Genomic DNA, 24,399 nt, shown 5'->3' with positions numbered 1-24,399 from the left:
GCCAATTGGCATGTTACAGATGAGAAAGGGAGAGGGGACGTGAAGGTCCTTGACCAAGGTCGTCTGTGGAAGAGCCAGGGTTGGTTTGTAGTAGGTGCTCTTCCCCAAGCCCTGCTCTTTCCTCATTATGCTGTCTTCCCAACCAGATAGCATACATTTTGGGTAATGGCTCAATCCAGACTTTGGTCCTACCCAGGGGAGGATAATAACCAGAGCATAAGGACTTGTTATCACCAGCCACAACACATAGGGACTAGATAGATTAGAAGCTTAGAGGCTAAAGTGATCTGTCTCTAGAAACCCCTACTGTCCATCCTTCCAATATCCTTCCATCCTCTCGCGGGCAGTTCTTTGTGTTGTGTGTGTGGTGCTAAGGGTGGAACTGAGGGTCTTGTGCATGCTAGGTGAGTGTGCTACCACTGAGCACTGAGCTATGCCCCTCCCACTCTCAGATATTCCCCTTTTCTTTCTTTTTCTTTTCTCTCTTTTTTTGTATGTGAGGTGCTGGGGATGGAACCCAGGGGAACATATTACCACTGAGCTACAATCCCCAGCCACCCTCCCTTTTTTAATTTTTAAAATTTTGAGTCAGGCTCTCACTAAGTTGCCCAGGCTGGCCTCAAACTTGCTATCCTCTTGCCTCAGCCTCCTGAGTAGCTGGGATTAGAGATGTGTGCTACTGCACCTGGCTTCCCAGGTATTTTTTAATGGTCAGAACTCCTGGCAACTTCCTCTCACACTTTGTTGTCATCTGGTGCTGGGTTCAGCATCTTTATAAGGTTCTGGGGTACACTCATTTGTTGCTGGGGGGAGTATAATTGTAAAACCTCCTTGAAGGGCACCTTCATGGCATCTAGTCAAGGTGGAAATGGGCATGTCCTGTGAGCCAGCAGTTGTACCTCTCAGGCCTGTCTAGAGCAGGAGAGGTAGACTCAACCTCTGGGCTGATGAGGCCTGTACATCCTAAGTTAGGAATGGCCTGTAGATTTTTAACTGGTTGGGGGAACAAAAATAACACACAAAAATCATTTGAAATTCAAATCCCCAAAGTAATTCATTTACATATTGTTTATATTGCTTTTGTGTTAGAAAAGCAAAATTGATGAATTGTAATAGAGAACATATGGCCAAAAGGCTATGAATTTGCTCTATGATCCTTTAAATTTGCTAACTATGTACAGTTCTCTCAGCTTCCTGGTCTTTGCATCTGTAGATTTAACCTACCTCAGATTAAAAATATTCAGAAAAAATAAATTGTGTCAGTACTGAACTGGACAAACTTTTTTTTCCCCAAACAATACAGTATAACAACAATTTATATAACATTTATATATTACTGGGTATTATAAGGCATTTAAAGATGATTTCAAGTATACAGAAGGATGTGTGGAGGTCTTATGAAAATACTATGCCTTTTTTTCTTGTGGTACTGGGGATTAAACTCAGGGGCACTCGACCACTGAGCCTCATCCCCAGCCCTATTTTGTATTTACTTTATTTACAGAGTCTGAGTTGTTTAGTGCCTTACTTTTGCTGAGGCTGGCTTTGAACTCACAATCCTCCTGCCTCAGCCTCCCAAGCTGTGGGATCATAGGCATGCACCACTGTGCCCAGCAATATTACACCATTTTATACAAAAGATTTGAGTATCCTCTGATTTTGTGCCCATGGGGGTCCCATAAGCAATAATCCCCCTGATATAGAGGAACGACTATACATAGTAAATATGTACAAGGGGACATATACAGAGTTCTTTGCAGTGTTGTTTGGAAACATGTTTTAAATGCATCTTAGCAGGGAAATGGCTAAAAAACATCATATAAGCCTCCCTCTTCCACAGAATGAAAGCTCCACAGGGAAGGGGCAAGGCTGTATGGTCTGAGCACACACATAACCAGGAATCAGAACAATATCCAGTGAGAACTGAGCGAGTTACATCATGTGATGCACCACTTATGGAAAATTTAGTGCCTTACTTTTGCTGAGGCTGGCTTTGAACTCACAATCCTCCTGCCTCAGCCTCCCATTAAAATTTAATGATATTTTGTAGTAAAAATATAAAAGGATATACTGGAAAGCTACCCGCTGTATTAATGGGAGTGGCTGCCTCTGCGGCAGGAGCAAGATGAACTTCCAAATTACCTGTAGCTTGGTGCTGTGGCACACACCTATTAATCCCAGCAGCTCAGGAGGCTGAGGCAGGAGGATTACAAGTTTGAGGCCAGCCTCAGCAATTTAGCAAGATCCTAAGCAATTTAGCAAGACTATTTCAAAATTAAAAATAAAAAGGGCTAAGAGTATACTTCAGTGGTAGATCATCCCTGGGTTAAATCCCCAGTACCAAAAAATAAACAAAAACAAATAAACCTGTTTTATTTCTTTGTTGATTAGCATTTCACACAAGAATGAAATGTTAACATTGATTAAACTTGGGTAGAAAGTATATGGCTATTTTTTTTGTCCTATCTAATTTTCAAACTAAAGAACAAAACCAGGAAATACAGAATATTATGAACTCTCCAAACATGAAAGGGACACTAAACTTCTCCAGGAAGTAAAATCCAAGCCAGTGGGCAGGAATTACAAGAAACTTTCAGCGAGTAGAAGGAAAAAGGGTCCATAGGCTTGAAGAGGGCAAGAACCAGGAAATCATGGCAAATAAACCCAATTCCCCCTAAGAGAGTGACGTGACAAATTCACCAATCCTTTTCCAACCAAGAGAGGGCCTGAGTTGGGTCAGCACTGACTTTCAAGATTCGTAACCTCATAGAGGTGGCATCGCTGGCAAGAACACTGCCTGTAACTAGAAACCTCAAGCGGACTAGAGAGAGCTGAGGCTCCTGCTCCTTCCTGTGTGTACTAGCCTCCTAACCACAGGCTCAGAAAGCCAAGTTTGGAGGTCAGGTAAAGAGGTCAAAGGCCGGGAGGATGAGATCCAGAACCAGACAGACCAACCAGATAACAGACCCCCTCAGGCCGGGAGGAGGCAGCGCATGCAGCCTGCGGTGCAGTGGGCTTCAGGTTGGGGCCACCTCCATGCTCCGCCCCCTATACATCTGACATGCAGGAACTGCCCCAGAGTCATTAAAGGACACAGATGGTGCTCTGCATCCATGGCCCGCCTCACCCTTGGTCAGCAAAATCAGAGGATAAAATAGGGAAAGGATGGGAATCCTTACAACTAGTGGCAGGCAAGAGAAACTGCGCAGCAAGGAGCACTTGCCAACCACGCACAATGCCCTGGCTCCATCCCCGGCACCACAAACAACAAACATTAAGAATTTGGACACTAGGATAAAATCATCTTCCACAGACTCAGGAGTTGATACATAAGCTTAGTCCTTGTCCCTGATGCTGCTCCAATAATGAGGACAAGGTTTGGAGAAAAGGAAGAAGGTAGTTCAGTGGGATTCTTTGCTAGAAACCTTTTCCTTCCCCCCCCCCCCCCTACTGGAGATTGAACCCAGGGGGGACTTTCCCCACCAAGTTACATCCCAGTTCTTTTCTTTCAATTTTTTGAGTTAGGGTCTCACTAAATTGCTGAGGTTAGCCTCAAACTTGTGATCCTCCTGCCTCAGCCTCCTGAGTCATTGCAATTACACAATTACAGGCATGCACCACCATGCCCAGATGGAAGATATCTTTTAAAGAGAGGAAAACTCCAGGTGTGCCCTGTGGGGGGTCATAATTCATTTATAGCCTTGAGAGATTGGCATTTTTTAGATCTGCAAGTGCCAACCCCAAAGTCTGGATTCCTTCATTCCTACTAAGGTGAGCAGACCAGATAACTCAACCTAGCCGGGAAGGTTAATCTTGTTACTCTCATGGTTAGGGAGGGGGGGAGAGGAAGAAAAGGAAGGGAAAATACAACACATCAGTTTTAAAAAGAGCTGCCAGTCCCAGTACCATTTTAAAATAAGTTGCAAGGGTTATATTCAAGGCAAGAAGAGGACTCATTGCAGAGTGAGTTTGGGAAACAGGAGGTGGTGCCATTTCAACACAGCCAACTTTGTGACATCGAGGTGGCATTAGCTTAAGGGATGTGGCCATGCCAGATCACTGTGACCAGGGCAGGAATTGGGAACAAAAGCAAGGTTGGGTCAAAACACACGTTGAATCAATCTGTAGCTGGTGAGGAATGCATGGTGCACTTTGCATGGTGCATGAGCACCCGAGGCCAGGAGGCCAGAGCCCAGCTCTAGAAGAGCTCACCAACAGGCAGAAGACATGGCTTCCCCAGCAGCCTCCTCCTAACAAAAGCATTTGAGTGGCCCCTAAGCTGAGGCATGGATGCCCCTGGAGGCAGGCAGCCTGGAGGGCCTGCAGAATTCAGCCAGGTGGTGAGGCAGGCAGTGAGGGTGGAGGCAGAAGTCCACAGTTTTCCAAGAGCATGGCAGGAACAAAAGGACATGCACAGCAATGTCCCAGGTGCCAGCCAGTGAACAGGAATAATTCCATTGTCCTGTTGTTATAGGGAGCTCGGTCAGGAGTGGCTGGGAGACTTGGTCACAGGCAGACGTTTTCCTCACTATTTGCATCTGGAATTACCTGGAGACAGCCCCGTAGCCCCTGCTAACCCCCAACGATGCTCAGGGAGCAGCTCACCCATACTCCATAGGGCCAAAGTTGGCCTGTTGCAACCTGACCATACTCTGCTCCCCTGTGTCCCCTAGTGGAGTGTCAGACACTTGCCCTTTATTGAGCCTCTTGAGGCCTAGGTTTCTGACATTGAAAAACCAGGAGGCCACTGAATCTGATTCTTTTGATAAATGTAGGAAAGGAAGGGAAACCAAAGAGATTTTGTGATTTGCCCTGTATTTGAGTCAGGTAAAAGTAAACCCGAGCCCTTCTTACTGACCCCAGCTCAGCCTCTTCACCCTCCTCTGCTCCCCTCTCTATAGACACACTGGTCCTCAGATCTAGGGCAAAGACTCTTAGCCCTAAAAAAAAAAAAAAAATCTAGGCTGATCAATACTGCAGCAAGAGCAAAGCACAGTTACTGATGGGATGTACAAGGAGTTTTGGAGAACTTTTTATTGTTTTAAAAATCATAATTGAAGTTTCAAAAAAACGAACAACCCAACACGTTCCAACTCTAGGCCTAACTGCCTAGAAAAGAGCACGGGGCTGTCCCTCCCCTCCGGCTGCCCACACCACTAGCCAGGACCCTGCCCTGGGGAGGCTGCTTGCCTGCCCTCCTCCCCACTGTGTGCTAAGTCACCACTGGAGAGGGGCCTGGGGTGAGGTAGGGGTGGCCGGCTCCCAGCACCCCTCACCCCCTGCACACATGCAGCCTGTGAGCTGTGTATAGGAAAAAAGGGCCAGATCCCTGGGCAGGGGACCCCTTAGGGGGAAATATAAAGAGCCAGTCCCCACTCACCCCCCCACCCTGTCCCCCTCTCAAGGGAAACTGTCATCATCATCTTCTGCCATCTCTTTGGCAAACTCCAAGTCCTGCTGCTCTCGCTCACGCCGCTCCTGGGGAGAGATGGGTGAGGGCTGGTTGGGCTCTTTCCCTGGGTGCTTCACCCAAGGCCAGGGACTGCCCAAGCTCAGAGCAGCTCCTGGCTCTCCACACACTTCCCTCCCCGCTTTCTGAGTGGAGAGTCAGCCTTTCGGTCTGGTCAAAAAAGAAGGAAGCTCACCTCTGCAGACTCCAAGTCCTTGTTGTATGATTTGGGAGGAAACCGCATGGCCTAGTAGAGCAGGAAGAAGAGCAGGATGAAGGCAGGGGAGGAACCACAGGGGAGGTGGTCACTTAACACACCCCTCCAAGGTTACCATAACAAGATCTGAACACCAGGGACCATCTCTACTTTAGCTGACTAGGGAGCTGGGTGCAACAATGAATTATTTTTATTTTCTGCAGTACTGGGAACTGAACCCAGGGATGCTCTACAACTGAGCTGCATCCCTGGCCCTTTTTAAAACATTTTCTTTTTTTAGGCACCAGGGATCAAACTCAGGGGCACATGACCACTGAGCCACACTCCCAGCCCTATTTTGTATTTTATTTAGAGATAGGGTCTCAATGAGTTGCTTAGCTCCTCACTTTTGCTGAGGCTGGCTTTGAACTCTTGATCCTCCTGCCTCAGCCTCCTGGGCCACTGGGATTACAGGTGTGCACCCCTGTGCCAGGCTTAAAACATTTTTGATACAGAGTTTCACTAAGGTACCCAGGCTAACCTTGAACTTGGCGTTCTCCTGCCTCAGCCTCTCAAGTTTCTGGGATTACAAGTAGGTGTGGTAGTGCCCAGCACAGAAATAAATTATTATAATATCAGGTGGTAAATGCTTAAAACGGGAGATTGGAAGGATCTGGAGGGAAGGATTGCTGACCTGCTCTTTGGTAGAGAGATGAAGAGGGAGGAAGGAGGCACTGGTTATGGGAAAGGGACTAGGCCTTCTAGGTGGAGGGCTCACATGTGAAAAAGCCTGGCCTAAGGGGTAGCACAAGTTGGGGGTGGAAGGAGTGGTAGAAGGGGAGGTGAGAAGGGATGAGAAGGGATCCCTACAAAGGATCTTGCATGTCCCACTGACTGTGGCTTTGGCAGATTTTAAGCAAGGCAGTAATATCCCTGGTTTCCTGGGAGAAGACTGGAGAAAAGAACAATGGTAGACACAAAATAATAGCATCACACTCAATACCTGACAGAGGACAAGGGCTTATCACCCCTGTGGAACCCAGCCCTACATTTTATATGGTTTAGATTTAGTCACGTGCCTGAATTCACATGGTGATGTCATTTACTCAACAAACAAGCAGGCAGGCAGGCAGTACCTAACCATTAGCTCAAAGAACACGGACCTAGAGCCCTGCAGCCAGCTTCGCTGTCTGGTGCCCCGCAAGCAATCACATTCCTAAGGAGCAACAGAAGGCAGCAGAGTCCCGTAGGCAAGTGGTTATGGAACCTTGGTAGAGTCCTTCCCCCACTGCGCCTGTCTGCCCACTTCAGTGGCTTCAGAAGTAGGTGGCGACTGGGCCTCAGTCAAGGGTTCGCACCTTGACAGACATGTTGTGGATGTCCAGGCAGAAGGAGATGCGCTGGTGGAAGGCCAACTGGGGTTCCCGGGTGGAGTAGATATCAGTCATCTCCTTAGACTGGACATAGCCCTTCTCGTGGTTGATGCTGGCCTCAATGACGCCATCCCGGATGGCCTGCAAACCCCCCAAAGAAGGAAAGGTTACCAGAATGCCTATCTGAGAACCTCTTGTCCCATCCTGTTGCCTGGTCATCCTTACACTCTCACAAAGTCACACCCACACTCTTTCTGGTAACTTCCTGGCTTCTCTGCAAATGATTGGCACTCCTGAAGAGACTGTGCCACTGCTTTACCTATTCCCTTCTGGCCAATCTCCTCCCACTTTGGCCCTGAAACAGGCAGGAAGGTGAGAACCTGGGATAGCACAGCTCCCGACCCAGCCCCACCTTGGCAACAATAAACTCTGCGTCTTCTGGGCTATCCAGCTGCAGCTTCTGGGCGATGTCGGCCAGGGAGATTCGGGAGTAGGAGAGGCTGATCATGCGCACACCTGGGGAGGAAGGTGCATTGGGGTGAGCAGGGTTGGTGTGGACACTGTCCCTTGGAGAAACCCTGCCAGAGACCTGGACCCATACCTGTCTTAATCACATTGTGTCGAAGTCGGATGATTAGGGTGTAGGTCCCATCTGCTTGAAACTTCTCCCCAAACTGATCCAGAACCTGGTTGAACTTTGCTAGATTTCCTGTCCTGACAGCTGCAGGGGGAACAGGCATGGGTTAGATAATGCAAATGGGCACATGCATCAGAGAGGCCAAAGAAGGGCTCTGGCAGGCTCTGGGAGGGGACTGGCCTTACCTTGGGTGAGAAGGAAGTAGGGCATGAGTGAGCGCTTGAGGGAGGGCTGACGGAACTGCAGCCGGTCCGGGATCTCCCCTAGCAACAGTTCCACCACAATCAGAAGCTTGTGCACCTAGACAGGGCATGACATGGGAGCACAATGGGCAGGGAGTCCCACCATGGAAGAAGAAAATGAAACGGGGCTTCAATCAGTCAGACATACTAGGGGGCAGCCTTGAGATGAGGCTCCCAGGGAGGGGAAAATCCCGGAGGACCCATGCTGGGCAGAGAATCAAAGCTACATCTTTGCAGCCAGGTACTGAGAACAGCTGACCCTTGGGCCACACAGAGCCCTCAGCTTAGTTTCATCTGGGCAATCAGAGCACACACTGCTCTGCAAAGGCAACACTCTGAAGCAGACAGAGGACAGACAGGATAGGAGGCCTGGGGAAGACTGTATCTTCTGGAGAGGCTGACGGGTGGACTGTTACTGGAGGAGAGGAGGGGGACAATGTGTAGAGCTACTTATCTAGCTAGAGGCAGAAGCACAGGGAGGGCCTGGCAGACCTCAGTGAGGGAGCAAGGGACAGACACAGAAGGCTGGCCGGAAAATGGGGCCTTTCCGCCTCCATAGGATTGTGAGGTGTTTCTGAATGGCGCCCATTATAGGGTTAGCACCGTGGAAGGGAAACTATGGTGGAGGGGATTGCCAACCAAGCAGGAGGCACAGGGACACAGACAGCTAATGTCACAGGAGAGGTGAGGGTGAAAATGGTAGTATGTGATTATGTTCACAGCTAGGCAAAGATTCTTCACCCCCCACATATACCCATGAGATTGCCTGTTGCTTGGCATAATCCCTGTGAGAGGGGAAATCCATGGAAATGATAGAATTTAATGAGCGCCTTAAGGATTCTGACAGAGAGAAAAAGGAGGGAGCACATTTGAGCCAAGAGAGAAGATTAAAGAGGCAGGAAAAGTGCCTAGGAGCCCTCAGGAGAAATGTGCCACCTTGAATGTGAGGCTGAACAGTTCAGAATGTGTACCTGGACATGTGAGGTCCAATTTTTAATTGTGCGAGCCAGGAAGTGCTCAACACTAGGTCCTTAGCTTCCTCATCCCTCAAAAGAACATAAGAATAACAGCACCTGGCCTGTCTGCCTCACGAAAGTATTATGGCCTTCCACTGGGTGGATGATGGAGAGCAAGGGAGGCTTCCTGGGCAAAGGAAAGGCAGGCCTAAGCTCTGCTTAGTTAGCAACTGCATGGGAGCTGGGTTGCTAGAGAGGGGAAGAACATGACCAGTCCCAATGGTCCAGAATGCTAGGGGGAGGATCAGTGGCTCAAAGAAGAGGGCTGGCAACATGAAAGTGCAGGCAAATACTGAAGACGTGAGCCAACTCAGCAGTCAACTCAGTAAGGGGGAAAAGGAAGGGGAGGTCAGAGATGACCCCGAGGTTCCTTCTTGCAGAGTAGAAGGAAAGGCTATAAGGGCAAAAAGGAATATGTTAGGGACAGGCTGAGTTTGAAAAATCGGGGAGTGTCTACAGTGATGAGGGGGTTATAGTTCCAGGTCTGGTGTTCACAAGAGGAGTCAGAATTAATGTTTTGGGTTGATTTATATCCTTCCTCAAAATTAGATGCTGAAGACTACCCCCAGGACTTCAAAATGTGACCATATTTGGAGAAAAGGATAATTAAGGTAAAATGAGGTCACACAGATAAGCTGTAACCCAGTATGACTTGCATCCTTTTAAGGGAACAGGGCACAGAAACCCATTGAAGGAAGATCATGTGAGAATATGGGAAGAAGATGGCTATCCACAAACAAAGGAGAGGGCCTCAGAAGAAGGCAACTGTGCTGACAGCCTGATCTTGCACTTCTGGTCTCTATAATTAGGACAAAATTAAATTCTGTTTAAGCTACCAAAGCTGTGGTGCCTTGTGGCAGCCCAAGCAAACTCACATGGTTAGTAATAGACTTGAATGAAAATTAACAGAGGCGAGGGTTGAAGTTCTGAATGTGCAAGATTACTGGAGGAGAGAATGTGGATGTTACTATGAGCAGGTAAGCTTTCAAGGTGTTCTGATGGGGACTGGGGAAGTAAAAAGAAGCAGAGGGAAAGAAATGACTGATGAGGTGCTTGGCCAGTGGACTGCCAGTGAGGGGCCAGGACAGTGCGGGTGTGATTGCCTGAGGGGAAAGCAGCAGAACTTCTTTCCTGGGTAGACTTTAAGCGAACAGGTGTCAGGCCAAGGCTTTGGAAGACAGGAAGGAACAGGATCAAGAATACAGTTGAGAAGCTACCTTTATGTAAAAACAGGAGGGAAAGAATGAGTGAAGTAAGGGTATTTTATCAAGCAAGGACACAGTGAGAGGCGAGAAGTGTACAACTTGGAAAAGAGTCGCACCAGAACCCAACTGTGCTGGTTCTGTGATCTCAGACTGTTAGAGTCCAGAACTGGGAGAAATGAATTTCTATCTATTTTCTTAATGCACCATCCACAGATTATGGTCCTTTATTTTAGTAGCCCAGGTGGATTAAGTCACTGGGAGAACCCAAGGCAAGTCTTTAAAAGTGGAAAAGGAGGCAGAAAGGGAGGCAGAGTCCAAGAAGAAAGCAGAGGTGAAGCTGAAAAGAAAAGAAACACATTCTTCCCTAGAGCCTCCACAGAGGAACATTAGCCCTGCCTACACCACTGAGCTACATTTCCAGTCTTTTATCTATTTATTTTTTTTATTTAAGACAGGATCTCACAAAGGTGCTTAGGGCCTCAAAAAGTTGCTGAGGCTGGCCTCAAACTTGTGATACTTTTGCCTCAGCCTTCCAAGTAGCTGAGATTACAGGTATGTGTCACCATGCTCAGCTAAGATAATAAATTTGGGTGTTTTTGGGGGTGGGAGGAGAGGTAAGGAGAGACATCAGGTTTTGAGAGAAGGCAGTTGTGTTAACAGATGCTAAATGGCCTTCCTCTATCCCTGAAGGACATGAGCCAGAGAGCCACCCACCTACTCATAGTGTGGTCCATGTACCAGCAGCACTGGCATCATCTGAGAGCCTATTAGAAATGCCTGCCTTCATTATGAACCCCAGGTGCCTCCCATGCAGTAAACTGGGGTCTCGGGGTAAAGGGAAGGGCAGAGGGAAGCAGGCTCTCGCACAAATATACAGACATCCCCTTTCATCTTCCCAGGCTTTCTCAACTGGCCAAAGATCTCACTCTAGCTCTCTGCTCCTTCCTGCCACTTGGCTCCACCACAGGACAAATGGAAACCTTATGTCTAGTTTGAAAATATTGCTTTGCCCCCAAAAGCCTTTCCTCTGGCACCAGACATTCTGTGTGTTCCTTATTTGTATTTTGTTGTTGTTGTTGTTTGTTTTCAGTACTAGGGATGGAACCCAGGGTCTTAAGCATGCTAAGCAAGTACTCTACCACTGTGCTACATTTTATTTTTAATTTTTTTAATATTTTATTTTTTAGTTTTCGGCGGACACAACATCTTTGTTTGTATGTGGTGCTGGAGGATCGAACCCGGGCCGCACGCATGCCAAGTGAGCGCGCTACTGCTTGAGCCACATCCCCAGCCCCTTATTTTTTATTTTAACACAGGGTTTCAGTGAGTTGCTAAGGCTGGCTCAAACCTGCAATCCTCCTGCCATAGTTTCACAAGCTGCTGGGATTACAGGCATGCACCCGGTTTCTTAAAAGACACTTTAGTGTGACTTAGGTTTTAAGTAATCTAATCATTTACTCACATGCCAATGTGTCTGGAAAATCATTTCTTTCTATGAAAATTCTATCCATCTTCCAAAAATCAGTTCAAATTTAAACTTTTTGATCTCTTTAATTATTAGACCAAAAATAAAATTGTCTTTCTCTGCCTTTATGAAGAGATACAAAAGGAATCTCCACTATACTGACCCAATCATTAAACATATCCACCCTGTTCTCTGTCGGGCACTGAGGGTGTGGTATATGTCCTGGCAGAAGGCAGAAGGCAGAAGCAGAGGTCTTCAGTAGGGGAAAACAAAGTCCAAATCCGAGCTACTGCTTTCTGAGACCTTATTCAGGCCTGCAAGCCTGAATCAACATTCTTTAATTCTTCAAAATGTTATCCTTAAGAATGCCATTTCCTGTCCATCACAATGCCTAATACCAAAGTCAAAGCTCAAAACTTCCTTGGTGACCCACAGCTCTTAAGTCTCCACCTGGCCCATCAGCTTCAAGGAAATTTCTGGGTTCCCTGGCCACAGACAGCACTGATCTCAGATGTGCGCTGAGGGACCAGATGATGACAAAGATTAAGGAAGCCTTTCCTGGCACCCTGGACATCAAAGCAAATTGAAGTGGTATCAGATGAGTTAGAGGTGAAGGAATGATGGCAACTGCTACTTACTGTCTGTTTAAAGCCGACAGCTGTGTGCTGAGGGGCCTTGCGAAGGGCATTGGTCATCGTTCTCCGGGCCTCTGAGTACTCCAGCTGAATGGCTTTGATTCGTCCTGGAGTGGAGGAAAGAAGAATGGTCAGGAGAGTGGTGCCATCACCAGAGAGCACACGGACCAACCCTTAGAAAGTTTGCATTAAGTAAGCCTGAGACCTCTTCTGATTTGTCATCAGGCCCCTCTACTCACCTGTATAGTAGAGGTACCTGGCCCACTCATTGTTGTTGGCCTGCTCAGGAAATACGGACTTGGACACCAGCTTTTCAGCCTGGTCATACAAGCTGTAGTGTAGGTAATTCCGCAGCAGGAGGTTCAGCAGGGTGGCCTGCCCATCTGCATCATGCCGGAGGGTGGCTGTCCGGAGTCGGGCATGCAAGAAGCTTCAAGAAAGAAAGGATGTCAAAGGCCTCAAGCCACAACTCTCTGAACTGTCTTTGACTCTGCATTCTCTCTTGATTCCTAAAAATGTGATACAAACTGCTTTTCTGGGTACTCACTGAATATTCAACTCTAGACTGGCAGCTGTGTGAAGTGCCATGCTAGCTGCACAAAAAGAATAAAACCCTGCTCTTAGGGAACCTCATGGAGAGACAATGCTCATGGCACTATGTAGCATGACAGATGGTGGTGGTAGTGGTATGGGCTGAGAAGAAATCAGAGTAAGTGCAATGGGGACTGCAGGAAGCAAGGATGTAACTGTGATTTCAAATAGCTTGATCACTGCGGGACTCACTGGGAAGGTTACAATTAAGTGGAGATTTGAAAAAGGCAGGGAGGAAAGCCTTCTTGGCAGAGGGGAGAGCCAGTGCAAAGGCTGAAGAAGACTACGCCTGGCCTGCTCAAGGAAGAGCAGGAGGCTAATGGGGTTGAGGGTACCGAGTGTGCTGGGCAGAGCAGAAAGAGGTGAAGTCAAGGAGGTGGTAAGGGATAGGACATGTCAGCCTTATGAGCTAATGGGAGGATTTTGGTTTCTCTTTGAGAAAAATGGGGAGCCACTGTAGGTTTTGAGTAGAAGGGGAAAATATTTTCCAGTTTTTCCTTTCATTCCTAACCTACTTCTCAGTCCTCCCTTGATGTGGGGGTGAAAAAAAAGAGCCAGAGGATAGTTCGTTCCTTCCCCACCTTTTTGGTATTCAGAATTGAACTCAGGGGTGTTTATCACTGAGGTACAACCACAGCCCTTTTTATTTTTTGAGACAGGGTCTCACTAAGTTGCTGAGGCTAACATTAAACTTTCGATCCTTTTACCTCAGCCTCTTGAGTCGCTGGGACTACAGGCACATGCCATCACACCCCGTGGGAAGACAGTTCTTAACAGTCCAGTGGTTATCTCCATTCCTTTGTCCAAGATCACCCCTCCATACTCAGGGCATATAAACTGTTGTTCCCACTACCTGCTGGGTACTTTATACCCACCAGCTCATTGCTCTCTGCATGCCCATAGTTCCATAGTGATGATGAAGGGCTGCCAAGGGAGACCTGGCCATCTGTACCTGCGTACCACATCCAGCTTGTCCAGGAACTCATAGACCCTGGCATGATAATAGTAACACTTTGCAGCTACAAGGTCCAAGGCCCGGCGGTTCTGAGTACTTATCTTCTGCATGAGGTCATCAGAGATTTTCTGTGCCTGAGGAAGAAGCCAAAAGAACCAAGTGGCAGTTCTTCAAAAGGTTAAACATGGAGCTACCATATGAGCCAGTTGATTCCTCTCTTAGAGAACTCGAAGCATGTCCACAGAACAGCCTGTACAGAAATGTTCATAACCATACTATTCATAATAACAAAAGCGGAAACAACCCAATGTTCCTTGGTGACTGAAGAATGGATCAACAAAATGTGGTATATTCATATAATGGAATATTATTAAGTCGTATAAAGGAATGAAGAACCGATTGACGCACACTAGGTATGGATAAATCTATAAAACCTTATGCTAAGTGAAAGAAGCCAGATGCAAAGGCTTCTTTGTATATATTGTGATTCAGAGTAGGCAAATTTTCTATAGATACAGAAAGCAGATTAGTGGTTACTGGGGACTGGGGTGAGGGGAGGATGGGGAATACCTGCTAACAGGTATGGTGTTTCTGGGGTGAAAAAAGTGTCCTGGAACTAGTGTTGACCACTATGCAACCTTGTGAATATAATAAAAACCACTGAGCTGTACACATCAAAGGGGTGAATTTGATCTCAATAACAAACAAACAAAACAGGATGAGGAAAGAAATAAACAAAATAAGGAGTTGAAGAGTAACACCTGTCATTTCTTAAGCAGCCTTCTGTGACAGTGGCTATGACTGAGGAGGAAGCTGGCCCTAGCTGGGGTGGTGGTGGTAGAAGTGTGGTACAGATTGAATGTTCTTTACTAGTAATGCTTGGTACCAGAAGTATCTTGGATTTAGGATTCTTTTAGATTTTGGAATATTTGCATATACATAATGAGATATCTTGGGGATGGAACCCAAATCTAAACATGGAATTTACTCATGTTTCATAGGCATTTTACACACCTAGGGTATTTTATACAGTACTTTTTGTGCACGTCTGTTGACTAAGACCTGTCATATAAGGTCAGGGGTGGTATTTTCCTTTTATAGCACCATAAATTTCAGATTTTGAAGCATCTGGATTAAGGATGCTTAACCTGTATCCAAAATGGAGTTCTTTAGTCCCATAAAAATAGTTGACATTTATTAAAATACAATGAAAGTTTACTTCGTGCAGAAGTGTTTAAAAACTTTTTAAACAAGTTTTTTTTTTTGGTGGTGCTGGAGATTGAATCCAAGGACTTGTGCACGCTAGGCAAGCACTCTACCAACTGAGCTACATCCCCAGCCTCTAAGCATGTTACATAAAGCAATACTAGTGACAATTTTGTAAAGTGCACAGTTATTCCCATTTTTACATATAGCTAGGAGAAATTAAATTTGCCTAAGATACAGTTAGGATTGGAACCCAGGTCTTTGTCTTCAAGCCTCCTACTCTCCCCAAAAGAATCCATTATACTGGTATCAAACCAAAGACAGGGATAGAATGACCATGGCCAGCCCTTTCCCATGGTGCCCAGAAAGTAGTAGAACGGGGATCTCCCTGGTTTTGAGGTCAAACACATACCCACTTGGAAAAGAGTGTGCAGGATGGTTCTTAAGGGGAAAACAAAACAAAACAGTGATTATCTCCATTTCTTCACCTGGGACAATCTTCCCCACAAACCCCTCATACTGCTTGGGTTCACTACATTCTCCCAGCGTCCTGGATACCTCTTTGTAGCGTTTGCTGTTCATCAGGAAGATGACCATGAGGAGCTGGAGATAGGCTTCCACTTCAGGCAGGAGAGGGGCTGATGCAGCTTTTCCTGTGCGGGGCCGGAACTGTAAATCAGCTTCTGTGTCCATGGGCTGGGAGAGGAGAAAGTTACCATGGAAGAGCTCAATCAGATCAATCAACTGAGAATTTATTGAGCACCCACAATGTGTTTCAACATGTTTCCTGAATACCTTTTATGTTCCAAAATTTTGCTACGCATTAGAGATTAAAAATAAAATAAAATAGACAGTTTTTCCACTGGGTATGGTGGCACACACTTGTAATCCCAGCTCGGGAGGCTGAGGCAGGAGAATTGAGAGTTCAAAGCCAGCCTCAGCAATGGCAAGGTGCTAAGCAACTCAGTGAGACCCTGTCTCTAAATAAAATACAAAATAGGGCTACGGATGTGGTCGAGTGCCCCCGTTCAATTCCCAGTACCAGGAAAAAAACAAAGACAGTTTTTCCTGAGGGAGTCAAGGAGACTGGCTATATGATAAATACAAAAAAGAGGTAGAAGGGGCTGGGGTTGTGGCTCAGTGGTAAAGCGCTTGCCTAGCATATGTCAGGCACTGGGTTTGATCCCTGGCACCACATAAAGATTAAAACCAAATAACATAAAGGTATTGTGTCCATCTACAACTAAAAAAAAAAAAAATAAGCCTTCTGTTTTTTTAAAAAATAAAAGGGGAAGAGACGTATCATAGGCTTCTTTTCTGAATACAATGGGACCATATAGAACAATGTGAGGGGCTGGGGATGTGGTTCAAGTGGTAGCGCACTCACCTATCATGCACGGGGCGCTGGGTTCGATCCTCAGCACCACATAAAATAAAAGATGTTGTGTCCACCGAAAAATAAATATTAAAAAATTCTCTCTCTCTCTTTAAAAAAAAAAAACAATGTGAGGATTCCTCAAAGAGACTCTAATCTAAGTAGAGATTAAAACACTACAGGGGCTGGGGATGTGGCTCAAGCAGTAGCGCGCTCGCCTGGCATGCACGGGGTGCTGGGTTTGATCCTCAGCACCACATAAAAATAAAATAAAGATGTTGTGTTCACCGAAAACTAAAAAATAAATATTAAAAAATTCAAAATAAATAAATAAATAAAACACTACACCTGGAACCATTGTAAATCCTACCAGACAGGGCTTAATGAGTGATATAATTCTAAAGATGAACTCAAGAATAATGACATAAGCGGAGAACAATGAAACACGCCTGTAATCCCAACTACTCAGGAGGCTGAGGCAGGAGAATGCAAGATCAAAGCCAACCTGGGCAACTTAGGGAGACTGTCTCAAAAAAATAAAAAGGGCTGGGCAAGCAGTTCTAGGGAGCCTCTTATTAAAGGGCAGCATATACAATCACTTCTTTTGCCCTAATATAGTTAAGCAAAATTTATAGAATCAATACACTCATTTTCAGACATAACCATGAGATAAGGAAAAATACAGACGGATAAAGGATACTAGAAAGAGGAGAAAGAAAAAAACAAAAACAAAGCAAAAAAAAAAAAAAAATCAGTATTCAAAAAGAGTTGGGGTATAGCTCAGTGGTAGAGGGCCCCTGGGTTCAATCCCCAGTATGGCAAGGAGGGAAAAAGAGGCAAAATGAGACTAAGAAAAAGTTGTGGGTTTTTTTGGAGAGTGAACAAAGGAAATAAAGTTGACATATATATGTAATACTTATTTTTGATCTAGTCACTGACATTTTTGATCTAGTCACTGACACTGGAAGACATAATGTGTTAAGTCAGCCCCAAAATTAATCACATGTGGTGACTTTAGAGATGTGAAGGTTAAAACCATCTAAAGTGGGGTTGGGGAGGGTGTGCTTTCCTCCTTTCCCAGATAATAAACTCTTCATTGTTCTGCCTCCAGGGATTTTCACATCTATAGACTGTTGAGTGCATAGGATTTTAGGGAGATGCCAGTGGCTGGAAAGTCTGAGAGGTTTGGGAAGGCTAAGATCTGGACTGTACCATGAATGAAGAGGGAATTCCATAACTACAAAGGAGAGGTCTCTCCTGCCATGGAGAACACAGCCACCCATTACACAGACCTCATCAGCATCCATGATATGCCAGGCTCTGTTTTAAGAGCTTTCTGTACTAGCTCCACCCTACCTCTAATCTATTCATCACATCTAACAAACGAAGAAGATAAGGTACAGGGAGATTAAGTCACAGTCCAAGTCCCATAGGTACTAAATAGTTTGGATTTCAATTCAAATATGAGTTTAACTGTTAGGGAAGTTTACTAAGGGCAGGTAGGACAACAGAAACCCTTTGTACACTCTTTAAACTAAGGGAACATGTAATCTGTATTATTCATGCACCCTTTACACAGTGGCCCTCTACCACTGAGCTATACCTCAACTCTTTTTGAATACTGATTTTTTTTTTTTTTTGCTTTGTTTTTGTTTTTTCTTTCTAAATCAGGGATTCCCTGATTTAGAAGAATGACACCATACAAGAGAAGGATAGATCCCTTGCTATTGGGCAAGTAAGTGTTAAATATGCTGCTCTGGTTTGACTCCTGATGCCACAAAAGGTTGTAAGAGAGGTCTTCAATTCTATCCTGGAGGTCTGAGGCCAAGTCCACACCTTTTAAGCTCAACTGACCCACTTACCTCTTCTAGGAAGGATAGTAAGAAGTCTCGAGTGGTATTATTAGAGGTGAAGAAGCCATGCACAGCTTTATACAGAACATAGTGGTTGAGGCGGCGTGATGTGGAAGGTAGCATCCTCAGGGCCCGCAGGACAAATCTTGGCTCCTTGCCTGAAACAGCCTTTTCCAGCTGTTTCACATGCTCTTTGATGTCTGTAAAAGAGAAGAAAAAGACGTTATTTCTGACTCCTCTTATTCTATCACCACTCTGGGCAAGCAGTTCTAGGGAGCTTCTAGGGCAGAATATGCAATCACTTCTTTTGCCCTAATACGGTTAAGCAATATTTATAGATTTATACACTCTTTTTCAGACATAACCAAGAGACAAGGAAAAATATAGACGGGCAGAGGATGACAGAATGAGAAGAAAGAAAAAAAATCAGAAAAAAAGCAAAAAAAAAAAAAAAAAGAGGAAATTTATTAGATTTCAAAATAGGAAACTTTCTAACTGTGAACAATGTGACAAATACACATGTATATACGTGCAATGGAAGAACCTGATTTTGCAAAAAAACCTTTTGAATAATTGTGTAAACAAAAAAAAATATTACCAGAAAATGTAACCAAAGATTCATATTTTTTTCTATAAAAAGCTTGTATAAATAGTTTAGAGAAACTCTACTGCCATAATTTCAAAATAAAAATGGTCATAAACCAGAAGAGGAAAGGCAATTAGCAAACAGTCACATAAAATATATTTGGCTAGTATTTGAATAATTGCAAATGTTAATATTACCAAATTAGCAATATTTAAAAAATGAAAACACATTGTAGCATAAAAAATATTTCTGCTGGGCTGGGGTTGTGGCTCAGTGGAAGAGTGCTTGCCTAGCACATGTGAGGCACTGGGTTCAATCCTCAGCACCACATAAAAATAAATAAAGATATTGTGTTCATATACAACTAAAAAAAAATATTTCTGCGAGTATAATGTAAATCAGCAGTTTTTCTAGACAGTATCAAAAACTTTACTTGGGCATGTAGATTCTGGGAACCTATACTTAAAAAAATAAAATTTTTCCCCCCCCAATACTGGGGATCAGATGCAGGACCTTGCTCATGTACCCAGCACAAGAAATAATTATAAGAATAGATTTAAAAACTTGGGCACACAAGGCATGGTGATGCATACCCAGTGGCTTGGAAGGCTAAGGCAGGAGGATCTTAGTTCAAAGCCAGCCTCAGCAAAAGTAAGACCCTGTCTCAAAATAGAAAAGGGCTGATGATGTGGCTCAGTGGTTAAGCATTCCTGGGTTCAATTCCTGGTACCAAAACAAAACCAAAAACACCTGGATACAAAGAGGAACAATGTAAAGCTATTTATAAAAGAATGAAACTAAAAATACTTTTATTTTATTTCTTTGGATCTGGGAATTGAACTTAAGGCCTTGTGCAGGCTAAGCAAGCACTTTTCCACTAGCTATACCTTCAAACCCTACAAATATTTCAGATGTGCAATGTGGCAGTTTTTAGTCACCTTTGAATATTCAGTAATTAGCACAGGGTATATGGGACACATTATTGATATACTAACATTTAATAGGTTCTATCCCTTTCACCTATACAAATGAGGAAACTAATTCCAGAGCTTGTACTCTTAACCAATATACTAGGTATTTGATATGTGTTTCTAGAGTAAATTGAATGTTATCTTTATAGATGTTAAATGAAAAAAGAAAAAAGTAGGAAATTATTTGTACTTAGTTCCATCTTGACCCAAATTGTATCTCTCAATTATGGGAGACTAGATCAAAAATTCACAGGAAAAAAAAAAATAACCATGGTTGGATTTTTTTCCCTTGTTAATTTAGACTTTTTATATTTCCCAAAATTGATGAATAAAAACTACTTTAAAACACGAAAATCAAAGTGTTGCCAGGCACAGTGGTGCAGGACTGTAATCCCAGCAGCTTGGGAGGCTGAGGCAGGAGGATCTTGAGTTCAAAGCCAATTCAGCAAAAGCCAGGTCTTTAACAACTAAGTGAGATCCTGTCTCTAAGTAAAATACAAAAAAGGGCTGGGGATGTGGCTCAATAGTCAAGTGTCCCCAAGTTCAATCCCTGGTACTCCCCACCCCCCCCCAAAAAAAGAAAGTGTTCATAACACATGTAGGGCTGGGGCTGTAGCTCAGTGTTAGAGTGCTTGCCTAGCATGCATGAGGCACTAGGTTTGATCCTCAGCACCACATAAAAATAAACAAACAAAATAAAGGCATTCTGTCCATCTACAACTACCAAAAAAAAAAAAAAAAAGGAAAAAAATAAACACATGTATCTATTACCCCACAGGTAATGCTGAATGGCACCTTTGCTACTAGCTATCCTTTTAGTAAAAGGACCTTCTATGATATTGTTGCCCAACTTCAGAGCAGGAGCTGATGCAGTCAACACTATCAAATCCTCAAAAGCATCACCAAGGAGCATAGCTTTACTTATATCAATGCTTTAAAGTAGTTTCTCATGCAGTTAAATAAGTAGTCTGGTCCCACTTGATCCAGAAGCCAGAAAATAGAATCAGGGTCACATGGGAAGTCTCTCTCTACCCACTCCAAATGTGCACAGGATGTTCTACATGGGAAATGCAAAACTGATGCTTACAGGAAAAAGAGAATGGGAAATGGCACCCAGGAGGAAAGAAATGGGTACTGGACAGAATGGTACTGGTATATAGGAGTTGAGGTCAAAGTGATAATTAGGAACTCAAAAACGCCAAAAGTTTAAACAAAGTTGAAAGTGTGTATGTGTTTAAACACTTAGGATATCAAGAGGGAGTAATGATCTGAAAGGAGAGGGGATCGTTTGGGCACTTCAACTATAGACATAAGTAAACAATAAAATAGGTTTAAATGGCGCTGTTAGGGAAGTTTACTAAGGGCAGGTAGGACAACAGAAACCCTTTGTACACTCTTTAAACTAAGGGAACATGTAATCTGTATTATTCATGCACCTTTTACACAAGTTTACACATGCACGCACAATGGATTCTAGAGAGGTAAGTCATATGGTGAGGGTGCAAGAATCATTTGGATAGGATGTAAGTGGAGTAGGTCAGAAGAGTGTCAGGGTAGTGGGGGCAGGCACTCCCGACCCCAGGCCCAATGACAGAACCCAAGGAATCGAGGGTGGTGGAGGCTGCGCTGGTGTTCCAGGGAGAATCCGCATCACTCGGGTCGCTGTCACCCTTGATTTGGTATTTCCCCGACCCGGGCTCCCGTACCCTCCAAGGTGACGGTGTCCAGTTCTCGCTGGGAGTGTTCAGCCGCTGCCGCCACCGTCTTGCCGTCGGCCTCCCCGGTTGACCCGCTACCCGTCGCTGCCTCTTCTTTCATCTCCACATCCTGAGGGGCCGGGGGCTGTGGTGGTTCTTGTTCTCCTCCACCGGGCGGCGGCTTCGCCTTGTCCGCGCCACGGCGCCGCGCCGAGCCCTCCTGTTTCATGGCGCTCGGAGTCGCGGCCTAGTCCGGGGAACGAGGCCGGGGCCTCGCGTGAATCCTGGTACCAGGGACCAGGAACCGAGCCGGGCCTGCACACAAGCGCGGGCTCGCGTTGGGCCGCACGATGACGGAGCAGCTGCAAACCCCTTCCCGGCGCTGGGTCTTCTGGGAAACGCCAGGCCCCGTGGGTTGATGGCCGAGTCAACTAAGGGGAAAGAAGTCAACAGCCGAAGTGCAGGATGAAGGCGGATCTTGGAGGAAGGACGGGGAGGAGCCTGTATGAGTTTGTGGGGCTTTCTTTGAAGTGCTTAAATGTGTTGATTTTAACTTCTCCTCGAGTGCATTTCTGTGGGTGTCCACCAGAGGTCCCCTCAGACTCCAACCTGGACTACAACGGACTCTAAGAGTACCCCAACTAGAATGGAGTGGGTAGGGCCTATCCGAGCGTAGAGCGAGATGACGTCACAAGTTGCCGGGCGGGTTTTGTGTCCAGGCTCGAGGAATTTGCTGGGTCCCGAGTGGCCACTGGGATCCGCCGGGCTCGTGCTCAACGGCTGCCCGGGGCATCCAGCGCGAGGCAAGAAAAGAAGGCTGTGGAGGAGGGCTAGGCTGTTGGGGTTTAAATAAACGGAATTGGGGAGTGGGAAGAAACCCATGGATCCGGACTTCCTTGTCAGATTGTAGTTTACTGCTTTCTCTGCAGCCTAGCCCGGCGGTGGCAGGCACACACGCCTATAATCCCAGGGACTCGGGAGTCTGAGGCAGGAGGATCTCATATTTAAGTCCCACCTGGGCAATTTAGCGAGACCCTGTCCCAAAATTTAAAAACAGAGGGCTGGAGATGTAACTTAGTGGTAAAGTGCTCCTGGGTTCTATCAATCCCCAGTACACCGCCACCCTCCCTAACCCTCCCTCACCAAATCTCTGCAGCCTGGGAGTGTGAATGGGGGAGAGTGTGTTTGCGTAGAATCACTGCAGTTTAATAAAAGATAGGGGTCCACTCTCTGTGTGGATGAAGGTTAGCAGAAGGCATGGGTGGGGGTGTGGAAAACTGCTCAAGAATTTAGTACAGTAGCGGGGAGGGGTGGGGGAAAGGTGTCCGAAGGTAAGATAGTGGACAGTCTGCTCTGGCCTGCAGCAGATTGTAAGGGTGGAAAGTCTCCACTGGCAGAGGCTTTAGGGAACCTGTTGAGGGGCCTTAAATTGGACCAGAAAGAAACCCTGCCCACTTACATTTCAAAGAACTCCCCCAGTGATTCTGTAGGGTAGGAGGATACTGGTTCCAGTTTCTTAAGATACAATACAGTAATTTCCTATCTTGGAACCTTGATTTTTTCCATAAATGGAAGTTCTAAGTTTTAGACCTTGGATGGATCCTTCACACAATCTAGCCCTGTTGCAAGAACCTAGAGGCAGAGGATATGTTTTGACTATATTCTGGTTCGTATTCATATGAATATATGTGATATGGTTTTTTTTTTTTTTAAGAGAGAGAGAGAATATCTTTTTTTGTAGATGGACACATCCTTTATTTTTATGTGGTGCTGAGAATCGAACCCGGGTTCCGCCCGTGCTCTACCACTGAGCCACAATCCTAGCCCTTATATGTGATATCTTAACATATCTTTTGTATTCTTCCTTTCATACTATTGCTGCAAATAATTGCCTGTATTAAACAGCCACCTTGCTAAATGAAAAAAGTGTGTGCTCCAGTTTTAAAGAACATGTTTTGACCAAGTCCTTCCTGTCCTCTCACCTCCCAGGGCTAGAGTTTGGATAACATTCTTTTGAATCATCACTGGAGTAAACACATTAAAGTGTCTTCTTCACAACACCATATCTGTAGCTGAGGTGGATGAGAATGATAAAGGCAGAATATAGACTTGCTGTGTTGTTCATCCTTACAATCCAAGTTACCCTTCTGGATAGTTAAGATATAACTCACCTGTCTATTAATTTTACATCACAAGGGAAAAACAACCAAGTCAGCAGATAACAACCCAAGATGTCCATGAGCAATTAGTGAGGCTTTGGAAGATGCCCAGAAGTGGGAGGTGGCTTAACACAAAGCTTTTGGCAGTTGATCATGAATTCTTGGTGAGTGAGGGAATTAGCCTGGGCAAGTGCTGGCTAAGAAGAGGGAGAGTTTGATTCCTAGGGTCGAAAGCCTTGGAGAGATTATCCCTCCCATAAAACTACTTCAAAAGAGATTGGTGGAGCTGGGCGCAGTGGTACACACTTGTAATCCCAGCGACTCTGGAGGCTGATGCACGAAGATCAGAAGTTCAAAGACAGCCTCGGCAAATTAGCAAGGTCTTAAGCAATTTAGCAAGATCCTGCCTCAAAATAAAAAAGCTGGAGTTGTGGCTCAGTGGTTAAGCACCTCTGGGTTCAATCCCCAGCACTGTGGGTGGGAGTGGGAGTGGGGGTGGTAAGGATTGGTGGAAGATGTTCAAGCCCAGTTTTAGACAGAGAAGGATGTAAACATAGAAGTTTAATGAGAGTGCAATACACATATTAGCAGGTCAATAGGTCAAACCTATGCACACTGCTTTCTCCCACAATCACCCTGAATTGAAGATAGAAAGCTGAAAGAAGAAAATAATACAATTTTGGGGTGGGTACTGGGGATTTTTTGGGTACTGGGGATTGACCCCTGGGGCACTTAACCACTAAGCAACATTCTCAGCCCTTTTTAAAAATTTATTTTGAGACAGGGTT

General features: G+C 45.3%; 1 protein-coding gene across 1 annotated transcript; it reads right to left on the bottom strand.

Annotated features, from left to right (window-relative positions):
- Window positions 1-5,019: 5,019 nt before the first annotated feature.
- Psmd3 (proteasome 26S subunit, non-ATPase 3) lies at window positions 5,020-21,852 on the bottom strand. The gene is made up of 12 exons (XM_027923132.2): window positions 21,462-21,852; window positions 18,208-18,398; window positions 15,529-15,666; window positions 13,762-13,898; window positions 12,458-12,648; window positions 12,222-12,325; window positions 7,841-7,955; window positions 7,620-7,739; window positions 7,431-7,534; window positions 7,004-7,159; window positions 5,646-5,696; window positions 5,020-5,478 (listed from the first exon to the last, which is right to left on the bottom strand). Exons 1-12 carry the CDS (start codon window positions 21,679-21,681, stop codon window positions 5,401-5,403), a joined length of 1,605 nt encoding a protein of 534 aa, XP_027778933.1. The 5' UTR covers window positions 21,682-21,852; the 3' UTR covers window positions 5,020-5,400.
- Window positions 21,853-24,399: the final 2,547 nt, after the last annotated feature.

The sequence above is a fragment of the Marmota flaviventris genome, chromosome 17 (genome assembly GCF_047511675.1).
Source record: "Marmota flaviventris isolate mMarFla1 chromosome 17, mMarFla1.hap1, whole genome shotgun sequence".
In the NCBI taxonomy this organism is placed as follows: domain Eukaryota; kingdom Metazoa; phylum Chordata; class Mammalia; order Rodentia; family Sciuridae; genus Marmota; species Marmota flaviventris.
Note: the sequence above shows the minus strand (reverse complement) of the source record. Positions and strands in the feature narration are given on the sequence as shown.